The sequence below is a fragment of the Sarcophilus harrisii genome, chromosome 3 (assembly GCF_902635505.1).
Source record: "Sarcophilus harrisii chromosome 3, mSarHar1.11, whole genome shotgun sequence".
NCBI classification, from domain to species: Eukaryota; Metazoa; Chordata; class Mammalia; order Dasyuromorphia; family Dasyuridae; genus Sarcophilus; species Sarcophilus harrisii.
The window spans coordinates 342,360,022-342,380,660 of NC_045428.1; the positions used below are offsets into that span (position 1 = coordinate 342,360,022).

A 20,639-nucleotide genomic window follows, 5' to 3' on the forward strand; every position below is an offset into this window, starting at 1 on the left:
TTTTTTTTTTGTCTTTGAGATTTAGTTCTGGAGTTTCACAGAAATGTTCCCTGGGGTTTTCCTTGTGGTTTCTCTTTCCAGAGGTGAGGGTGGATTCTTTCAATGAATATTTCCCCCCTGTTGCAGCTGTTTTCCTTAATAATCTCTTGAAGAATGCTATGCAGGTTCCTCTTCTTATTCTTCTTCTTTTTATTATTATTTTTTTTTATATGGCCTTTATGTATGCCACTAATTTTTAAATTGTTTCTTCTGGATCTATTTTCCTGGTTAATTGTTTTTCCAATTTTTTTCATTCTTTTTAGTTTGTTTGACTAATTTTTTCTGTCTCACAGAGTCATTAGCTTCCATTTGTCCTGTTTTAAATTTTAATTAGCTTTTGTACCTCTTTTTCCATTTGGCAAATTCTACTTTTTAAGGAATTGTTTTCTTCAATTTCTTTCCTTCCTTTTCTAAGCTTTTGACTTTCATGTATACTTCATATTTCCTTTCTCATTTTTTCTTCTCTCTCTCTATTTGACTTTTAAAATCTTTTATGAGCACTTCCAAGCTGCCTCTTTGGATTTGAGCTCATTTCATATCACTTTTTGAGATTTACTCTGTGGACATTTTGTCCTCATCTGAGTTAGTGTTTTGTTCTTTTTGTTCTGTCCTGTCACCATAGTAGCTTTCTATAGTCAAGATTCTTTTCTGTTTCTTGCTCATTTTCTTTTGGTATTTTCTTGTTTTTTTGCTTTTATGGTTGAGTTCTGCTATTGGGATAAATGGGGCACTGTGCCAAGCTTCCTGTGCATCTTTGAGCCTTGCTTTGAGTATAGTGTTTACAGAGGGTAGCTTTGCCTGCTCTTTGCAGGAAACAGCCTGGTTTCCCATAGTTTACCTTCTGAACTGGGATTGGAAGCTGCTGCTGTACTGAGCCAGGATGATTTGTTGTGATTAATATCCTCTCATGGCTTTCACAGAGTGTATTTGAATTGGGCTGAACACTCATTTTCACTTTAGTGAGACTTACCTTTCTTGAAGTTTTTCCCCATCTATCTTGAGCTGGAGAATGGTTTCATTCCCTAACTGATATATTTAGCCACTCTTTTAGGTTTGAAAAGTATTTTTACATGTATTATCTTATCTGACCCTCATAAACCTGTTAGATACATACCAGAGCTTTTATATTTAGCCTCATTTTACAGATGGAAAACTGAGGTTTTAGGGCATTGAATAACCTAGTTAAAGCTACAAAGAAGTAAACTATTCAAAAAATAGTGTTTGCATGTAGATATTATTGACTGTACTACCTACATTTAAGTCATACTACTAATAAATATCTATGGATTTAAACTGAATTGGTAATTTGAAACTTTGTTTTGTATTTTAGCTGTCACATGTCTGTCTGATAATAATCAGTCTGCAGAAATGGTTGACTGCCTTAAGTGGGCAGGGGACATGCCTCCCCTTGTGCAAGAGTGTTACATCCCCTGCCGAGATGACTGTATGTTCACTCCTTGGTCAAAATTTACCCCATGCTCAACAGATTGTGACACAGTGAGGACCCGCCGCCGACAATTGACAGGTAGGATCTGATTCTTATATTTTGGTTCAAATAATAGTTGTTTCTGAAGAAATTCTATACCACTATGAAATGTCTGATTTATTTTAGCACATGGTTAGAAAGTTATTTCAGAAGTCTATCAAGTTAAAAATAGATTTCATTCTAATATTTTTCTTGTACTAAGATTTGTTTTGGTTGTTGCTTTGTATTTGAATTATTAAGGAGAATCTTAATTTGATAATTACAATGATAATAAATAATAAATGAAGAATAAAATAAAATACACAACCTGAAGATTTAAGCAATATATGATCATTCAACAATATTGTGCTTTGTAATGCCAGTTGCTTTGATTTGGGAAAACTTTTCTCCATATACACAATTTCAAAGCGTATCATGAAGTTAAATCTTGATAATTGCCCACATTTAAATTATTAAAGAATTTTGAGAAACATATTGTTGTATAGCTTTCTATTAAGTGTTTTGGGAATTTTGACTCTTATGAGACGCTTATTTTCTCATTTTAATATGAGAACATTAAGCCAGATTATATTTTAGCTCTAAATCGATATGGTATGAAAAATGATATAATATAGGCTATGGTATTACATGATATATAATATAATATGGTACAATGTAAGAATTATTTATATTTATTGAATAAAAATCACCATTATTTCTGTTATTCTATAGAACAGTATTTTCACTGATTTTTCACCATTCCATATGTTTTCACAACTAGTCTAATTTCTTTTGAAAGTAAAATGTGATGACCACATTAGCACCCTGGATACTTTAGAATCAGCCAGAGTCAGGATCAGCAAAAGTTCTTGATCTTTATTCTTTGTGGAGGTGAACGGAATGGCAATAGGAAGTGAGTGGAATCATGACACAAATCTGGCCAGGAGTGACTCTGGCTTTTTCACTCCACCCTCCAAATCCTCCATCCAATCTCCTATACAACAGGTTAAGCCTGCAGAGTGGTGGGCAGGGTCATTCTTTCTCCAAGAATATACTAATAGAGTATTGTCCAATTAGTAGTTAGCCTTAAGTGCTCAGATCTCAGTGCATTAACTCAGTTTCACTCCATTATAGTAAAATACTACTAAATTAATTGATAGGACTTGGAGTACATAAGTATTAAGAAGGTATTGGACATGCTAAAATATTTGTTCACTGCACACATCAAATAACACATAATTAATTAGCAGATGTTAAATAAATGTTATTAAAGTTTAAACAACACATCCTCCAGCACCTTTTGATATTAGAGGACGTTTTCTTTAAAGTGAGGAATTCATATTAATTAGCAATTAGTTAATTTCTCATGATGATCTCCATTTTGCATCTAAACCCTGAAAGTGGAAAAAAATTGTTAGAATTCTTAATACAGAAAACAGTGAATAGTTGGATTTCTAAAACTTTAATGAATTATGCAATGTGCTTTTTATATAAATATTGAAGTTGTTCATTTTAAGCACCATTTAAAATATGTATTGCTCAGTCTAAAAGATTCTTATATTTTCAAATTATTAGCTTGTAGATTTATAGAAAATTATTTTATATTTTTATGGCTTTGTTTGTAATATGTGAGAATAACTGGTCAAATCATATGTGTGTATGGTGATGGGAAAGAGGAAAAGTAGTTATACAGAATAAATAATAATTCTATCAATTGATATGTATTGAAAATAACCAAAATAATATGTCAGGAGGATTACAATTTAGATGAAGCATGGGGCATCTGCACTGACTAAGTGGTCATATGAATGGCCTTTTCCTTGGGTTAGACAGGAGGAGATGTTATAAGCTATCACAGATTGAGTGAAACATGGGACATCTCACTAAGTGGTCATAAGATAGTCTCCTGATCATGTTGAACAGGAAAAAATGATCCAGAAATAACAAAAACAATATTGAAGAACTTTCCAAGTAATTGAGTCATATCTGGCATACTGGGCTTGGTCACAGTGACAAGGAATAACAACGTGGGCCTCTAGTTAACTTCCTATGATTAAGCAAGTATTAGAATCTGTAGGTCATTAGAATCTGTAGGTATGACACTTATAAACACTATGGAATCATTTCAGATTGACTACTACTGATTGGAATAGTGTAGGGGTCCAAATGAATTATTTCTCACATGTATATGTATATATATGTACATACATATATACATGTATAAATAAATGCATACATATATACACATATGCACATACACACAAATTTATATATACATACACACATGCACAAACTTGAATTCTCTAATTGCCTAAAAGTTGGCATAAATGATAATAGTACTAGATGGAATATTCTGTCATAGTAGTTTTTAGACCAAATCATTATTTGAGTTTGCACAGTTGTGAATCATTCATTTATTAATAAAATTTTGGACTCTGAAAAGTATTTAATGGGCCATGCCAATAAGCATTCAAATATTCAAATAATTAATAAAACTGGGTGGAAAATAATTCAAGTTTTTTTTTAATAAAGCTATTAAAACATTTAAAATTACCATCTGTCTAATCATGTTTCACTTTTCAATTAGTATTTTTCTTGTGATACTAATTGAAAAGTGAAACATAGTTAGACAGATAGATAGACACTTCAACAAATATATAAGAAAACACTATCAATCATTCAATTGAAAGCCAGGAATTGATTATGTTGCTTGAATCAGCCATTTAATGAAAACTAATAGAGCCTTTGACTAGAACTTAATCAGTGTATATAAGCCTGTATGTTAATTTCTTAATGTGAAAATTATTTCTTTTTTGTGAAACTCCTGCCCCCAACAATAATGAAGCTCATTAAAATTAAAATACAGTATAATGGAAGATTCAATCATTTTGGCTAAAAAAAAAAAAATCAAACTTCAGAATAATTTGATAAAACATATAAAGGGAATTTTCAAACATTGTGAATATGTCTATTAGTTGCCAGTTCTTCTTCTTCCTATTATTTGCTGTCATGTAATTGCAAGTCATAATATAGTAGTTGTTTAAATTGGCGCTGAACATCCATCTGCTATTCACATTAAATCAAATAGAACCTAGGTTCAATTACTCATTAAACAATTCATAATTCTAAGTAGCAGACATTCTTGTGGTTGACCCATATAACTGCCCAATCTTCAAATGGCTTTTGGCTAAAATGCGGTAAATGTAAAATTATTTTTAGGTTTTTCAAATAGAAATGAAAAGAATTGTATCAAAATCTATCCACTCCATTTGCTGAATTCCATTGATAATGGAACATTTTATTTTGAATATTCTTTAAAGTTATCCTATAATACTTTGACCAGTTATACTAGAGTTAATAGTCCTGTTTGAATATATTCACATGACACTAGAAGAAAGAAAAATATAATAATAGGTCTAATTGGATTCATTGTTTCTGCAAAGCCATGTTTGAAGATTTATTTCGGTGGAGGCATAGACTTTGCTCTTAGATTTTTAGTTGACTCCAGTGACCATAAGGATCATCACATTCCATGAAGTCATCAATTCCATAAATATTACATAGAACAATGAGTTTTTCAATGGGAATACATATAAGATGATATTTTACAAATACAGAGAAGCATAAAAATTGAAAGCTTAAAGGACTTTAAAATTCATCAAATGTACATATTCTCCTACCAATAAGCAGATAAAAACCCTAATTTAATTGGTTATTATCTAAATGACAATGCATAGAGTATTGGGCCTAAAGTCAGAGCATCTTTCTGAGTCCAAACCTAATTTTAGACACATAGTAATTATGCAATCTTGAACTAATTACTTAACCCTACTTACTTCAGTTTACTTATTTGTAAAATGAACTGGAGCAGAAAATGGCAAACTGTTCCAGTATTTTTGCCAAGAAAATTTCAAATGGAATCATGAAGAGTCAATCATGACAGAGATGAACTACAAAACTTCATGCTTTCTATACCTTCTTAAATGCTTACAAAACTTAACAGAGAAGGCAACTGAAGCCTAGAGAGCTGTGACATCTACTTACAGAGTCTACTTAGTGATTGTCATTCTATGCTTTGTACTCAGCACCTTGCTGCCTCCACAATATCACAGAGAAGTAGATAGATATTGTGCTATCAACTGACAAAAAATGGTGAACTGATTTATCATTCTCACCCAAAGAAAACCTTGAAAACAATCCAAACACTTTCTCTTGCCATATGCAAGAAAACATTCCTCGATTTCTATTAATGTAGCCAGTGAGTAAGAGAAACACTCAAGAAAGCTAAGATTTATTTTCAACTCTGGTAAGTAGATTGTTGCCATCAAAATGTCATCGATAGCCATTCCACTCTGAAGTTTACTGAACAACATCAAGTTTGTCTCTCTTTATGGCCAAGATGATTGAATCTGCCAGTATAATGGATTCCAGCTTTAAAGGAATTCACTAGTATTTGGGGTGAGAAAAAAAAAATAATAGGAGGAAAAAAAAAAACATATCATTTTAATCTAAAGTTAACACAATCCCTCAAAATATAAGGTATTGCTTTTAATCATAATCAGCACTACACAGTTAAATATGATAATTTTAATATCTATTGCATATGTGAAGAATATCTGGTTAAGTCTGCTTTGCAAAGTCATTTCTAAGAAAAGGGCTACTGTTTATTTGACCATTTTTGTGGATCGCCCTGGCAACCATTAATTGCAAGAGGAATAGAGACAAAGTAATCAATTTTCTTTCATGAGCTAATTATGGGGATAATGATATTATATAATGTTACCAAGAATTTCTTATCTATACAAATATTGTAGCAAGATTGTTTCAAGGGTTTTAGTGTCTATCCAATATAAAACAACTTTCTAAATTCTCTTAAGTACTTTACTTGCCTTGTGATATGCTTCCTTTGTAACATACTTTAGAAACAGGGAGAAAGCAGGGTGGTTGTGGGAAGGGAACAGACTTTTGAGAGAGAAAAAAAAATATATATATATATGTATTTACACTTCAGGTTATTTAAGTTTTAACTCACTAAAAGCCATTAAATATAAATGTGACCAGTTTTTATCAAAAACATCAGATGTAACATTAACACAATGTTTCTTGTTGAAACAGGGAAGAACAGAAAGAAAGAAAAATGCCAGAATGTTGAAATTTATCCTCTAGTTGAAATGGAGGCCTGCCCCTGTGATGTATTCACAGCCCAACCCAATGGAAATTGGTCTGAGTGCATTCTTCCAGAGGGAAAAAAGGAGTCTCAACAGGGCATAAGATTGCATGGAGATACAAAAGCCTGTGGAAAAGGAGTGCGCCTACAAGCCATAATTTGTTCTGATAAAAATGGACGGCTTGTTGACCCATCTTATTGCAGCAGCTCTGGTAAGGGGATGAATGAATGAAATTAATGCTTTTGAGATTTTGGTCTATATCACACACAATGCTATAGCCTAGTACTATTATAGACGTTAACTTGGTCTTCAAGACCATCATGAAGGGGGAAAAAGGATAGATGTTATTATCCCCATTATCCACATGAGAAAATGGAAACACAGACAGCTTCTGTGATTTGTTAAAATTGTCAAATGGTCAGCCACAAACTTGGCATTAGTGTTCATATGTGCTAATGGCTAGTCTCATATTTTTTCCTATTGTACTATTTTTTCTTTCATAAGATAATTGTAAACGGAGTACTAGCTTCAAGCTTTTGATAGTTATTTAGTTTGTAGATTGTTCAGATTCTTCCTGTGTTTTCTCCTCATTATTAGGCTTAGTCTTCATTCATTTTGCTGCATGTTGATTGCCAGAGAGTTATCAGAATAGGAGTTTAGAGTGGAGAATAAACTGTTATCTTGTAATAAAACATTTTTCTAATTCATTTGTCAAACAAGGCTTAATCAACAAGTGATTGTGTTATTTGAAACTTAAAAATTAATTCATAAAAAATTATAGTTAAAAGCTAAGAAAATATCAAATTAGAAGAAAGTATGAAAATAAGATGAAAGCAGTATGACATATTTAAATGAATTGCTCAGGGGAAAAATAAATTGACAAGAATAAAGACATAGACCATGATACCATTTATTTTTAGGAAAGTTTAACCAATAATGAGTAGTCTGAAATAACCTAGGGTAGGGGACATGATATTCTCATCATATATAATATGTGACAGGCAAGGGAAATTCGAATTCAGCTGGAAGGAAAAGATCAAGCAGATGCAAAATGGAATAGATTTTCTATTGCTTGATTGTCAGTGGTGAAGATAACAAAACTACAACTACAATTCTATATGTTTTGTCTACTACTTCAATACTAAAATGCTCTGGCAAAGGGATATAAGAAGTCAGGAAGAAAGCCTCTTGATCTCATCCAAATGTAAAGGTGTGCTTATATTATTCTAATTAGTAAGTCATTTTGAAATTTGTCAGTCTAGTGATGGAAGACTTCTGGTTTAGAGGAATCCAGTTCCAGAGATGGAGTCTTATTTCTTTGCCTCTGCTTTACTTTGCTCTTCTCTCTGTCTCTGTCTATCTCTCTCAATTACTCTGTCTATATGTCTCTCTGTCTCTGTATCTCTTTGTCTCTATCACTGTCTCTCTGTCTCTCTCTCTCTTTCCATCTATTGTCTATTATTTCTATCCTTCCCCACTCTTATCCTTTAAGTTCATGCTAACTCTCCCCATGTATTCCATATGAGTAGGTGAATATTCACTAATTTTCTGAGGAAAAGGTTTTATACCCAATGTACTTGAATATTTCAATGAAAGGCTTTTCTAAAAGCTAATTGATTATATATATATATATATATATATATATATATATATATATATGTATTATGTATGTATGATTGTTAAGAACACTGTTGAGTGTTTATGAATTAACAATATTACAAACCCAGATCCTCAGATTATTTTGAAAGGAAAGATTGAAAGATTGAAGCCACTTTTTATAAGACTCAATCTGTGGGAGTGGAAACTGGAAAGTGGAAGTGGGAATGTAAGTTTCAGAAGGAATGCTGTACAAATATACATAGGAAAAATCTGTGTTAGAGGCATGATATTTTTAAAGGCATTTAGAAAGCTATTTTTCAGTGTATCTCAGAAATTAAGATTCTAAAAGAATGGAAAGGTCAAGGATAGTGTTTTTACTTTAAAAAAGTTAACTGTGAAGACATTATCAAGTACAAGCCCCAAATAGCTTCTTTTTCATCTTTATTCTAAATTTATATGGGGAACAAAAGGATCAAAAAAAGAGATAGTAGGAGTTTTTGTTAAGCATTTAACTATTTGTATATTAATATGTTAAACACTGGAGATATAAATATCTGAAAATAAGATGCTGACATTTTCAAGATTCTGACATATGGGACCTGGAAGATGGGATGGATAGGTGGGTGAGATAGTAAGCATGGTGAGGAGGTATAACAGTCTGGATATGAATTGAGCTGGGAATAAAGGAAGCTTACCTAAGGCTCCCCAAGATACAATGAGTCAAGATGAACAAGACTCTTAATTAAGGGAAGATCAGTGATGAAGCATGATCATTCAATACAATCAATTATTCTTCAATTTTTAAACACAAAATTTCAATTTTAAATACAAAAACGGAGATGAATATAGTTCCCTAGGAATAAAGGAGAGGTGACTTTCCTTCTGCATCATTCTTTAGAATTGTTGCTTAGGTGATATGGGTTATTATATTCTCCAGTGGTCTTTATCAACATCTGAAGCAGAATTGCAATCAGTTTTTAAGGAGTGCTGCTAATTGATAACAAAATATGATTCAATACTAATTCCAATTTGCACTTAAGATGCATTTTTTAAATTAAATTTTGTTTTGAAGCCAGTAATCATTCACAAACATAAACACTTTCAATATTCAAACTCAAGAGCAAGAGAGGTTGTATAAGAAAGGATAAGATTGGGTGATAAGGTTGGGTAGAAATGGGAACAGAAATAATTATCCATTTTGTTGTGGTTTAGTTTTTTAGTTTTTTTTTTTTTTTCAGTGATGTCTGATTCTTCATAACTCCTTTTGGAGGATTAATTTCCTTCTCCAGATCCGTTCATTTTACAGATGAAAATGAAACAAACAGGATTGACTAATTTGTCTCTAGTCAAAAAACTAATATGTTTCTGCGGCTAGATTTCAAATCAGGAAGAGGAGTCTTCCTATTCCCTGCTGAGATTCTAAAAGCTATACCATCTAGCCATCCTCAGTTTTCCTTTTAGAAACATTAATTATATATTTCTTATACTATTATTATACTTATTCTTCATTCTCTGAACATATAGAATCAGAGAAACAAGGGGAATATGGTCTAATTAACAGAATAAATAAATGACTATTACTTATAGCTTAAGGATTAATACAAAAATAAGTCCTCTTATGCAGAAATTTTTACCATTTTGAACATCAAGTCATTCAGAAAAAGTTGGATTTTTTTTTTTTTAATGAGACTATGTCTACATGTTCTCTATATCAGGGTCTCTTAACTATTTAAGTGTCAGCAGGCAATTTGGGAAAGCTTATGGATCCCTTTTCAGCAAAAATTACAGGATTACAAAGAAAATTAATTATGTTGAAATATTGTTATTGGTTTTTGAAAAAATATTCATGGACTTGGGTTAAGAAATTTTGTCAAAATATTTGTGCCTATGCAAATTTTCTTAAAGTTGAATTACTTACTCTCCTGGTGGTTTAAAAACCTGCTTATGGTTTTCAACACAGTCCTGGAAAAGCAAAAGGGAAAGTCTAAGATCAGAGAGATATTAGAAAATCCAAATTGTTATTAGTATCATTATACTCCACATACTATGCTTATATTTCCAATTTGAGATAAAAGATAGGAATGAAATTTGACTTCTAGAAGAGCTCAGATATTGCTTTTGGAAGAATGAAAGGGGGCAGAGAAGGAGCTTTCTGTGCGATCAAAATATTTCCATACAAATAAGTCCTAATTCTATGCCTTACATTAAAAAAAAAAATCTAAAATCTAGCTGGTTCCAGTTAAATTAGAGTTAAACTTTGATAAATGATGAGTTGCTTTCTTTAATGTTATCACAACCAGAATTGTCATGAGATTTGGAGCTTAATGACATTGAATATGTATTAATAACTTGTATAAAAAACTAGTATAATATTAGTGAAACAACAATCTTTGTAACATTTCTTGAACATGAAGGAAAAAATTCATTTCATTCATAAGCATATCTGGAAAATATTGTATTTATTGTGAAATTAAGAAGTTCCTGTTTATTTTAGGTTTCTTAAGACAAATTTTAAATATAAAAATATGTATTAAAGATAAACTCATTTTGAAAAAGCTTACTAGATAAGAACATATATATATATATATATATATATACATATACACATATAATGTGTGTGTGTGTGTATGTTTAACTAAGTGGCTGAGAATATTTGCACTGTTTCCAATCATGAATTTCAGAGATATGAAAAATGTCTTCCGTTATAAGGTTCCTCCTTCCAGGTCCCTGTAGTTGAAATCCTATTCAATTCAACTCAACAAGCACTTATGAAAGTACTTACTATCTATTAATCAACACCTACTATTTTCCAGTCACTGGGGTTATAAAGACAAAATATAGTCTCTGCCCACATGTAATTTGACATATATATATATACATGCATACATATACATATGTATATGTATGCATGTATATGTATATGTATGTAATGTCTGGACTAGCTCTCTGGAGGATCTCAGAACCATCCTTGGTCTTAGTGGAGGAGTGAAGTAGACAGAAGACTCATGACTCGGGAGGATGGTCAATGATGGAGTGTCTTTATTTCAAGTCCCCTCAGCCCTTAAATACCTTGGTTTAATTACATCATTACAGCAAACAGTATGTGTGAACTAGAGAACCATTATCTCATCAATCACACTGAGTAAACACCCTGCTGTAACTATCCCTTGCCTCAATTAGAGCACAGGTGGTCATACCCTCCTTGATTTCTTAGGAAAAGGTGTGAACACCAAGGGAAATGGGGAGCCAAACTAGATATTGTCAGAGGGTTTCCTCTGTGCTAAAGGTAACTTACCAAAGTTCCCCCACTATCTGTGGCCCTCTACATATATATATACATGCAAAATTAATGCAAGGTAGTGGAAGTAAGAGAATTAGCTGGGGAAAAGAATTTAAGAAGAAGGTGGGATATAGCTGAATTTTGATAGAAATAAATCAGATATTAAGAGCTAGTCCATTTTAAACAGGGAATATAATGTGAAAGCATGGGGATTGGAGATGGAGTATTAGATATGTAGAAAATGAAAGCCAGTTAGGCTGGATCTTCATGAGGCAAAGGAAAGAGAAAACAAACAATAATTATCTACTATGCTCCAAAATCTGTGGCAAATGATTTATTAATATTATCTTATTTGATCCTCATAACTGTAAGGTAGATACTATTATTATACATTGTCATATTTCAGGAAACTCAAATACATAGGGTGGCTCATTATTAGATAGAGTGCTATTCTTGAAGTCAAGAAGATGAGTTAAAATCTAGTGTCAGACACTTACTAGTTGTATGATCCTGGACAAGTCACTTAATCCTGTTTGCCTATAAAAGGAGCTGGAGAAGGAAATGACAAATCATTACAGTATCTTTGCCAGAAAACAAAACAACAACAACAACAAAAAAAACAAAACCCTGAATGGGGACCTGAAAAATTGAATACAACTGAAACAAGTGGAGAACAACAAAAGCATTCTCTAAGTACTGTGCTATCTGCTAGGGCTATAAAGAAAAAGCAAAACCAGTCCCTGCCCTCAAAGATTTTATAATCAATGGGCAAAGAACATGAACAAAGGAGATATATAAGCTTTATAAAATGGGGATAATCTTAGAGTAGAGTTAAGAAGTGAAGCCTTTAAAACTAAATGGGAGAATTTATATTTGATCTTAGAAATTATAGAGAGTCACGGAATTTTATTGAATGGGAGAATGTCATGGTCAAACTTATATTTTTGGGAAATCCTTCTAAAAGTAGGACAGTAGATTAGTGTGGGAAGAGATTTGCTGTCAAGAGATGAATTAAGATTATGTACGATATTACTATTCCAGGTTCTTTATTTTTTCTATTTTATTTTCCTTTTTTTGAAATTGTACTGTTTATTTATTTTTAATACACATTGTTTTATGAATCATGTTGGGAGAGAAAAATCAGAACAAAAAGGAAAAACCATGGGGGAGGAAAAAATAAACAGAAAAAAGAAGTGAACATAGTATGTGTTGATTTACATTCAGTCTCCTTTATGCTGGATGCTAAGGATACAAAGATAAAAAAGAAATAACCCTTGTCTCCAGGAAATTAACATTCTTATAAGACTTAGGAAACTCGCTGAACTTTTCTGACCTTAAATTTCCACATCTGTAAAATAAGTTTTTCTGGTAGGTTGTAATGCTGGAAAAACTGAGCAAAATAGAGATTAGAGAACTTTTAATAATTTATTAAATGGGAGAGATATAATGGGACCAAATGGATCCACAGTTTGGTCCCAGGGCTGAATGAGACTGTCATCTTCAAGAATCCAGCAAACTGAGAGTTCTCAATGACCTATATATACACACATGGCTCAGACTCAGGGAGTGGACTGAGGCAGAGGCAGAGGCAGAGTCAGGGTGTTGAGAGTGCAAATGAGACTCTGACAGGGTGGGGTGAGCCTCAGGAGATGAGATAACATAATCATGGGGATGTACCCTGGAGATGGGGAAAAGCATCTTGGTAAGACGGTATCTGACATTCTAATAGCTTGGGATGGGGAGAGGCATTCTGCTATTCTAAAACATAAGATCTTTTATCTTTTATCAAGTATTCTGATAAAGAGGGAGGGGAGGTTTTGCAGGACTGAGAAGCAGGGAAACTGAGTCAGGCCTGGATCAGGATAATTATGGAAACTGAGAACTGCGGCCTCTATAGATCCATTCCAGTTGTAAATTCATTATCCTATGAAATAGAAATTAGGCATATGGTTCAGTAGTTGGCTTTTTGATGTCTTTTCAGTCACTTTAATAGATGTGTATTTTTGGGATGATAATTGTATCATTCTAATTGTATTAGATGAGCTCTAAAAATCTTTACTAGTCTAACATTTGAACTTTAAAAATTAGACATGGATCAGTAGTTGAAGTTTTGATGTTTTTTCTAGTCACCTTTAGGGTACAATAATACTGTCCTACTTGGCCTAGATGATTTCTGAAATCCTTTCCTGTTCCAATTAACATTCTGTGAACTAGAAATTATGTATATGAATCAAGACTTGATGTGTTGATAGTTTTTCACTCCTCTCTTTTTGGGGGCAGATGAAAGTGTAATGGTAGTAGTTCCTCCCATAACTGTTTTCTTTCTGTTAGAGTATTATTATCTTCTTTTGAACAACTTAAAAATAATGCCATAAGTGTCACTAATTGTATCTCAGTCTCACTTGACTCTACTATATTGTCTTATCTATATAAAGTTTTAATGGGAATGGTCTACGCACACATTTATCAAGATCATATCAATGATAAATATATGAGTTTATACAGCAGATCATGTCTTGGCAATCGCAACACTAAAAGGTTGAAAGAAAGTAACGTAAAACTACATCCATAGCTTATAGAAGACTCTCCCCACCCCCAAAAATAGTCTTTAGAGAATAAAATGTGATCTTAAATGCTCTCATAGAAATGCTTCCCAAAAAAGTGTAAAACTCATAAAAGCTGCTAGGAAAAATGCAACCACAGAATTTACTTTGCTCAATGGTTTGCTGAGTATTAACATCAAAGGAGGGAGAAAAAAAAAAAACTATATATGTATACTCATCAAAGTTCCTTGTCATTATCATGGAGGTTGAAGCAGTACAATCTCCAAAGAGAAGATAGATTTCCTGTTGCTGGTGAGATCTTCCAGTTCTTGCTTAAATCTAACTTGAGACTTGTTGTCTCAAGCCTTGGATTATCACAAGTATTTCTCAATCTAAGGTCTGTGGTCTCTCAAAATGTACTGATTTTTGCCAACCATAGTGAACAAATAAAATACAGTAGAAAATTTCACACAGATTAGTTTATCACATGTAGTTGCATGCATTACCATTGAATTTGTCAATTGATATATTATGGACAAGGAATTATAATAATTATTATTTGGGCTCAAAATTTAATAGGAGGAGATTGTGCTTTCAGTGAGTAAGCATGATTCCTAATAAGTTATTACTGCAATATCTTTTAAATATTTTTTTCCAAGTAAGTCATACAAATGGATTTTAGCATAACGCAGAGAGGAGAGAGTAACACTTTAAAAACTGTAAATTAAAACGTTAAAAAAAAGAAAAATAGTCTGCAATAAAAACATGACTCAAAGCAGTAAAAGAATAAAATAGGAAGGGGGGATTAAAGTATCTTTATTTTTCTATATAATATTTGACATCCTCCATGGGGTTTTATAGGATGAAATTCAAAGAAAACCACAATCTCAGAAGAACCAAAATTTTAGATGAACCAGAAGACAATTCAGAGAAGGTTAGTGACTATAAATTGGCTTCTGCAAATAACCAGTGTTAAGACCTCTTTATGAAGTGGTACAAAAGGAAATTTGTGACCATAAATATTATCTAGTCTAACATTTTCATTTTAGAGATGAAGAAGCCAAAGGTTACACAGAGAGTAAGAAACAAGGATTTGACTTAGGATTTGAACTTGGACCTTCTGACTTCATATCATCTACTACACTGCTGCTGCTGCTGCTACTTTACCATCACCATTATTGTAGTTATTGGAACACTTTACAAATATCATTTCATTTGTATTTCACACCAGACCTAGAAGGTGCTATTATTATCTCCATTTTATAGATGTCGAAACTGAGGCAGACAGAGGTTGTGATATGCCCAGGATTATGCAGCTAGTAATGGTCTGAATCTGCATTTGAACCCAGGTTTTCTAAACTCCAAGTCCATTTCTGTAACTACCTTGCCATATAGATTCCACTTCATCAATTATTTGGGGCTGGTAGTAAAAATAAAACTAGGCTCAGTACTTCATTGTGATCACCAAAATAGTAAAAATAACAATAAGGAAATAATGTGCTTGATGAATCAATACTTTACCATAAATATATAGAAAGACACAAATAAGCATCACTTGAACTGAGAAGTTATGGTTATTTTGCAATCCAAAGAAAGGTCAAGGATAGATGGGCATATCCCAAGATTGCATTAAAAAATTAAATCTAGGGGGGCGGAGCCAAGATGGTGGAGAAGGCACACAAGACTTTCTAAGCTCTTCTGTTACCCTCTTTATCAATATTATATCGAGCCTCAAAAATAGTCTTGACAGCTACAATTCATAAAGATAAAAAGTATAACAACTCACCAGCAGAAGAAAATCTGCAGTCTCGCCAAAAAAGGTTTGTTCCGGGGCCAGGGGGGCGGGGGGGGGGGGGGGGGGGGGGGGGGGGGGGGGGGGGGGGGGGGGGGGAGATCAGTGCAGACTGAGAGAGAAATTAGTTTCCGAGAAGAGCCACAAACTGAAAGTGAGAGCACAGATCTCAGCACAAGCTCGCAGCCCCAACCTGCAGTACAAGGCTTTTCCTTGGGGCAGTTGCAAACCTGCACAGCAGGAGGGCACAGCCCAGGTTAGCCTCTAATCTGCACAGTGTGGGGCTCGGCTTGGGGCCATAGAGCTTTCACAGGGCCGATTTGCATCGGGCAGAGACATTGGGGCAGAGATTGCAGGCTTCCTGTAGAATCAGTGGGTTTGCAGTCAGCTCCTAATACCCACAGCCCCATAAGAGGCTCCGGCCTGGGGCAGTGACACTTTCATCCCTTAGTCTCTAGCCTAGGGCAATCGCTAACCCACACAGCCCAACTAGGCACTTTGATAGCTTGGGCAGTGCTGAATCCACTTCCTATTGGGGGAAGGGAAAACTCTCACTCAGAGCACTCCCATACCTCGGAGCCAGAAACTGATTTACATCTCTCCTGTTCTGCAGAGGAAGCTGGTAACCTCCTTGCCTAGGAGACATACCCTAAAGGGTTTAAAACATGAATAAAAAGATGAAAAGAATAATCGACAGCTTCTATGCAGAAAAAGAGCAGGTCAGCAAACCTGAAGAGTCTAATAGCAAACAGGCACCAGATAATACCACAAAGGGGAATGTTACCTGTCCCCTTTTACATGATGCTCTCATAGAAGAAACCATTAAAAGTCTCAAAAGAGAGTTAGAAGATAAATGGGGAAAGGAAAGAGAAGCTTTATAAGAGAGCAACAACTTCCTGAAATACGAATTGGAAAAGATAAAAAATTCCCAGGAAGTGCAGGGAAACAAAATTTGTGAAATGGAAAAAGTAAAAAGATCTCAGGAAAGTAAGAATTGTGAATTGGAAAAAATAAAGAATTCACTAGAAAGTAGGATTTGTGAATTGGAAAAGACAAAGAACTCCCAAGAAAGTAGGATCTGTGAATGGGAAAAAGAAAATAATTCACTAAAAAAAAAAATAGTGAAATGGAAAAAAATTACACAGAGCAAAACAATACATTTAAAAAGTCAATTGGACATATACAGAAAGAAGTAAAAAAAGCTAATGAAGAAAATAATTCTTTAAAAATTAGAACTGAACAAATAGAATCTAATGATTTATTGAGACAGCAAGAATCAGTCAAGCAAAACCAAAAAAATGACAAACTGGAAAAAACCATGAATTATCTACTTGCAAAAACGACAGCTTGGAAAATAGATCTAGGAGAGATAATCTGAGGATTATTGGACGTTCAGAAAATTATGATGAAAAAAAGAGCCTAAATACTATTTTACAAGAAATTATGAAAGAGAACTGCCCAGATGTAAAAGAATCAGAAAGTAAAATAGGGATTGAAAGAATTCATCGAAAACCTTCTGAAAGAGACCCTAAAATAAAAACCCCAAGGAATATTGTGGCCAAATTTCAGAACTATCAGATTAAGGAAAAATTTTTACAAGCAGCCAAAAAAAAAAAAAAAACAACAATTTAAATACCGAGGTGCCACAATAAGGATCACCCAAGATCTGGCTGCCTCCACATTCAAGGATCAAAGGGCCTGGAATCTGATATTCTGAAAGGCAAAAGAACTTGGGATGCAGCCAAGAATAAACTACCCAGCTAAGCTGAGCATTTTCTTCCAGGGAAGAAGATGGACATTTAATGAAACAAATGAATTCCATTTGTTTCTGAAGAAAAAACCAGAACTAAACAAAAAATTTGATCTCCAAGAATAGAACTCAAGAGATGCAGAAAAGGTAAAAATAACTCTTGAGAATTGTATTTCTGTTGTGGATATACAAAAAGAATACATGTATAATTTGATTGTACTGATATAACATAAAAAAGGGAAGTAGATATGGAAAAGGGATGATGGCAGAATAAGGTGGGAAGGAGGGATAAAAAGAGGGAAACCACATCCCACAAAGAGGCTAAGGAAACTTATCATATCTGAGGGAATTTAGAGAGGGGGAGGAACATTGTGTGAATCTTACTCTCATCAGAGTTGGCTCAAAGAAAAAATAATTGACATTTGTTTTAGAGAAAATTCTCTCTCGCCTCATTAAAAACGGGGGAGAGGAAAAGGGAAAAGAAAAAGAGTAATAAGGGAAGGAAGGGGGAAAGACTCAAAGGGGGGGAGGGAGGGATTATAAAGAGGATAAGTATCGTGATACAAGAGGGGTACATAAGTTTAAAAGGGGGAAAGAGGGTTGGGGGAGGCAAGAATAAGTAAAGCACAATCTGGGGTTATTAGGATGGCAGGAAATACAGATTTAGTAATTCTAACCGCGTAAATGTGAGTTGGATGAACTCCCCCATGAAGAGGAGGCAGATAGCAGACTGGATCAAAAGTCAGAACTACAATATGTTGTTTACAAGAAACACCCATTTAAAGCAGGGAGATACATATAGAGTAAAGGTAAAAGGCTGGAGCAAAATCTATTATGCTTCAGGTGAAGTCAAAAAAGCAGGGTTACCCATCCTTATCTCAGATCAAGCAAAAGCAAAAATTGATCTAATTAAAAGAGATAAGGAAGGAAACTACATCCTGCTAAAGGGTAGCATAAACAACGTGGATATCAATATTAAACATATATACACCATGGTATGGCATCCAACTCCTAAAGGAGAAGTTAAGAGGAGTTGCAGAAGAAAGACAACAAAACCCCCAATAATAGTGGGAGATCTCAACCTTGCACTCTCAGAATTAGACAAATCAAACCACAAAACAAATAAGAAAGAAATTAAAGAAGTAAATAGAATATTAGAAAAATTAGGTATGTTAGATCTTTGGAGAAAATTGAATAGAGATAGAAAAGAATATACTTTCTTCTCAGCAGTTCATGGAACCTATTCAAAAACTGACCATATATTAGGACATAAGGACCTCAAAATTAAATGCAAGAAAGCAGAAATAGTAAATGCTTTCTTTTCAGATCATGATGCAATAAAAACTACATTCAACAAAAAAGTTAGGGGTAAATGGAACAAAAAGTAATTGGAAACTAAACAATCTCATCTTAAAGAATGATTGGGTGAAGCAGCAAATTATAGATACAATTAATAATTTCAATCAAGATAATGACAACGATGAGACGTCATACCAAAATTTGTGGGATGCAGTCAAAGCTGTAATAAGAGGGAATTTTATATCCTTAGAGACTTACTTGAATAAAACAGAGAAAGAAAAGATTAATGAATTGGGCTTGCAACTAAAAAAACTAAAAAAAGACCAAATTAAAAACCCCCAATCAAATTTGAAATTCTAAAATTAAAAGGAGAAATTAAAAATATTGAAAGTAAAAAGAACTATTGAACTAATTAATAAAACTAAGAGTTGGTTCTGTGAAAAAGCCACTAAAATAGATAAGCCTTTGGTAAATCTATTAGAAAAAGGAGGGAAAAAAAATTAGTAGTCTTAAAAAATGAAAAAGGGAGAACTTTCCACAAAAAGGAAATTGAGAAACAATAAGGAGATATTTTTCAACTTTATGCCAAAAGAAACCTATGAAATGGATGACTACCCCAAAAAATAGACTTCCCAGACTAAAGAGGAGGAAGAATTGTTTGAAAGTCCCATTTCGACAAAGAAATAGAACAGGCAATTAAACAACTCCCAAGGAAAAATCCCCAGGACCAGATGGATTTACTGAATTTACCAAAATTTAAAGAACAATTGGCCCCCAATGCTATATAAATTATTTGATAAACAGGGAATGAAGGAGTCCTACCAAATTCTTCTATGACACAGACATGGTACAGATACCTAAACCAGGTAGGTTGAAAAAAGAAAGAAAATTATAGACCAATCTCCCTAATGAAATTGATGCTAAAAATCTTAAATAAGATATTAGCAAAAAGACTAAGAAAAACCCCAGGATAATACACTAATCAAGTAGGATTTATACCCAGGAATGCAGGGCTGGTTCAATATTGGAAAACTATCAAATAATTCCATATTAATAACCAAATTAACAAAACCATATTATCATCTCAATAGATGCAGAAAGCATTTGACAAAATCCAACATCCATTCCTATTAAAAAACACTTGATAGTATAGGAATAAATGGATTTTTCCTTAAAATAATCAAGCATCTATTTAAAACCACGAAGATCATACGTAATGGGAAAACGCAACCATTCCCAATAAGATCTGAAAAAAGGTTGCCCATATCACCGTTACTATTTAATATTGTATTAGAAATGCTAGTTTAGAATAAGGAATAAGAATAGAATGAGGAAACCAAATTACACTTCTTTGCCGACTAATGATGGTATTTAGAGAACCCCGAGATTCACGTTATTAGAAATAATCCACAACTTTGCAAAGTTGTTTAAAAATAAAACCCACATAAGTCATCAGCATTCTTATATACCAAAAAATCCAACAGTCAGAGTTACAAAGAGAAATTCCATTTAAAGTAATTTATGATAATATAAAATATTTAGGAATCTATCTGCCAAGGGAAAATTGAAACTTTATGAGAAAATTAAGACCACTTTTCAAAAATTAAGTCTGATCAACCAATTGGAAAATATTAAATGCCTTGATAGGGAGCAATATAATAAAGATGAAATATTACCTAAATAATCTATTTATTTATATACCAA

At 33.2% G+C, this 20,639-nt stretch overlaps 1 protein-coding gene across 1 annotated transcript in view; it reads left to right on the plus strand.

Annotated features, from left to right (window-relative positions):
* The first annotated feature begins 1,373 nt into the window (after window positions 1–1,373).
* Window positions 1,374–20,639, plus strand: part of LOC116422413 (thrombospondin type-1 domain-containing protein 7B-like) — a 58,463-nt gene continuing 39,197 nt past the window's right edge. Inside the window, exons 1-2 of the mRNA XM_031960025.1 lie at window positions 1,374–1,564; window positions 6,620–6,883. Coding sequence (XP_031815885.1) covers window positions 1,408–1,564; window positions 6,620–6,883 — 421 coding nt within the window. The 5' untranslated portion in view covers window positions 1,374–1,407. The remainder of the gene's footprint in view (window positions 1,565–6,619; window positions 6,884–20,639) is intronic.